Source organism: Arachis ipaensis, chromosome B01 (assembly GCF_000816755.2).
Source record: "Arachis ipaensis cultivar K30076 chromosome B01, Araip1.1, whole genome shotgun sequence".
Lineage (NCBI taxonomy): Eukaryota > Viridiplantae > Streptophyta > Magnoliopsida > Fabales > Fabaceae > Arachis > Arachis ipaensis.
Genome location: NC_029785.2, coordinates 121547125 through 121549442, shown reverse-complemented (window position 1 = coordinate 121549442; position 2318 = coordinate 121547125). Strand labels below are relative to the sequence as shown.

Sequence of the window (2318 nt, the reverse complement as noted above, 5' to 3'; positions counted from 1 at the left end):
TATACACTAGTTTTTTCTTCTTTGTTAATTATGCAATTCATTCCATCTCCTTTGTCTTTTAGAACTGACCATGCATCTTAGTATTTGCCAATTCCGAAAAGGAGAAGAGTTTATGTGTGTGTGTGTGAAGGCAAACTAGTATACACTACATGCATCTAACTACTCCAAAAAGTTCAATAATATATATAGCTAATGAGTAATAATAATTATAAAAAAAAGTATGTAATGCTATAATAGTAATCCTTATTATTATAAGATATGAGACCAATAACTAATAACAAGTATAACCATTTCACTTGTCCAATAAAATGAACATAATGATGATACACAAGGGATGGAGTAGTATTTGGAAAAAGCTGGAGAGTTAATTTTTTTTAGTTAATTAATAATTAGTTAATATTTTTTTATCTTTTATAATAATAAAAACTTAAATCCTTAAGTCTTTGTTCATTTAGTGTTTTGTTAGTTAAAAAAATTGGTTTCTTAACCAATTAAAACCGCTATCATATATGTGTAAGGGTATGAAATCTTTAGGTTGATCAAAACTTGTTAATCTTAGATAAGTTCATTAAATCATAAAACTCAATTTAGGGACTAAGCTTGTACTCAGAATTTATGGATTAATTAACTCAAGTGTTTGATAAACCTTGATTATCATATATATAGATTTATGCATGCAACAGAAATTCGATCAAATATATATAAACTAAAATATATACATAACAGACAGTAGATATATATCTCCATTTCAAAGTGTTGCAAATTAAACATACAACTTATTGTTTTAGAACAAATATATATAGCTAGGGTTCAAAGGAGAAGGCACACATAATATATATAACAATTTTGGAACAATAAGATTATATTATTATTAGCTAGGTTTATTCTTTAATTATTTGAATTCATGATCTTTTTCATCAAGCACTGAAAGAAGGAGCTACAATAACAGAAGAATAAACCTTACAACATCCAAATGAAAATCCTCCACTACCATCAGCTGAACCTTGTTCTTCAGGGATGGGGAAAACAAGAGTATTATTATGATCCTCAAGAATGGATGATTGCGAAGAAGAGACAAATGGATCCCTGACCATGTGCGAAGAAAGCGCCATGTGGCTCTTCATAACTGCATGTTGCTTAAGGAGCTGATAAGCCCTTGGATTCTTGCCAAGAATAATGGTGCTACAAGCACCATGGGTGATTGGAAAATTAGTCTTAGCATTTCTTCCTCTAAGAAGCCTTGCAGCATGGTCATAAGCAAGTGCAGCATCTTCAGCTCTATCATAAGTTCCCAACCAAAGCCTTAGTTTCTGTGAAGAGTCTTTGATCTCTGCAATCCATCTTCCTGAAGGCCTTTGTCTAACCCCAAGAAACTTCTTCTCACTCTTTTTTGAATTACAAACCCTATTATTGTTATTCTTCATTTTCTTGTTTTTCTTTTGATGAGGTTGGTGTGATGAGGTGCCTAGGTTTTCCATTGAGAGTAGCTTAGTATAGGAATGAAGAATAATGGGGTTTTGATGATCAATGATCACTATAAAGCCTTATTAATTTTATGTAACAATTTAATGGGGTTTTGATGATGATCATGATGAGGTAATGGCATGCTGTGTTTGTCAGATTTGGCTTTGTTTTCTTCCCTAATTATTATTATTTTATGTCAGTAATTTGAATGCACAAAAAACACCATGAAAAACCTTTATATAAAAAATTATAGTGATGAGAAATTTTTTTAAATAATAATCTCCATCATCAGTAGAAATCACTTAAAATTTATTTTTTTATAGATAAATAATTAAACTCCTGTTATTGTTAAAAGACTAAATTAAATGAGTTAATGTTAAATGTAGTTATTTTTGTAACTTTTAAATTGTCCGTCTTATTAACAGGACGATTAAAAGATTTAAAAAAATTATCGCTATTTATCAAATTTGGTGGTGTTTATTAGAATGTAATACTCTTATTATTTATCTTATTGATTAAAAACAATTAAAGATGAATGAAAGGAAAAATGTTAGAATCTTTTCATAAATAGATTTTTTATATATTAATTGTAAATTGTTGAGAGTTTGGAGCTAGCACTCCTATAGTAGTTCTATTCTTTTTATAATTTGTGAGCACTGAGCAACATTTATCTAAATTGGGTTTTGAGCAGCATGGCAGAATAATATATATGGACATATATATTTTATTAATTTATAATGTGGAATGATGGTTATGGAGTATATATATGTGGGTATAAAAGGTACTTTTGCTTTGCAGCATGATCAACCCCTATGATTGAAGACAAACATTAGAAAAGACAAAATTGGCAACTA

At 29.2% G+C, this 2318-nt stretch overlaps 1 protein-coding gene across 1 annotated transcript; it reads right to left on the bottom strand.

Moving 5' to 3' along the window:
• Window positions 720-1628, bottom strand: LOC107619433 (ethylene-responsive transcription factor 3). Its single transcript, XM_016321728.2, has one exon. It carries the CDS (start codon window positions 1476-1478, stop codon window positions 918-920), a length of 561 nt encoding a protein of 186 aa, XP_016177214.1. The 5' UTR covers window positions 1479-1628; the 3' UTR covers window positions 720-917.

Excerpts from the sequence above, each read along its gene's own strand:
- LOC107619433 (XM_016321728.2), bottom strand. The coding sequence starts at position 1,478 with ATGGAAAACCTAGGCACCTCATCACACCAACCTCATCAAAAGAAAAAC.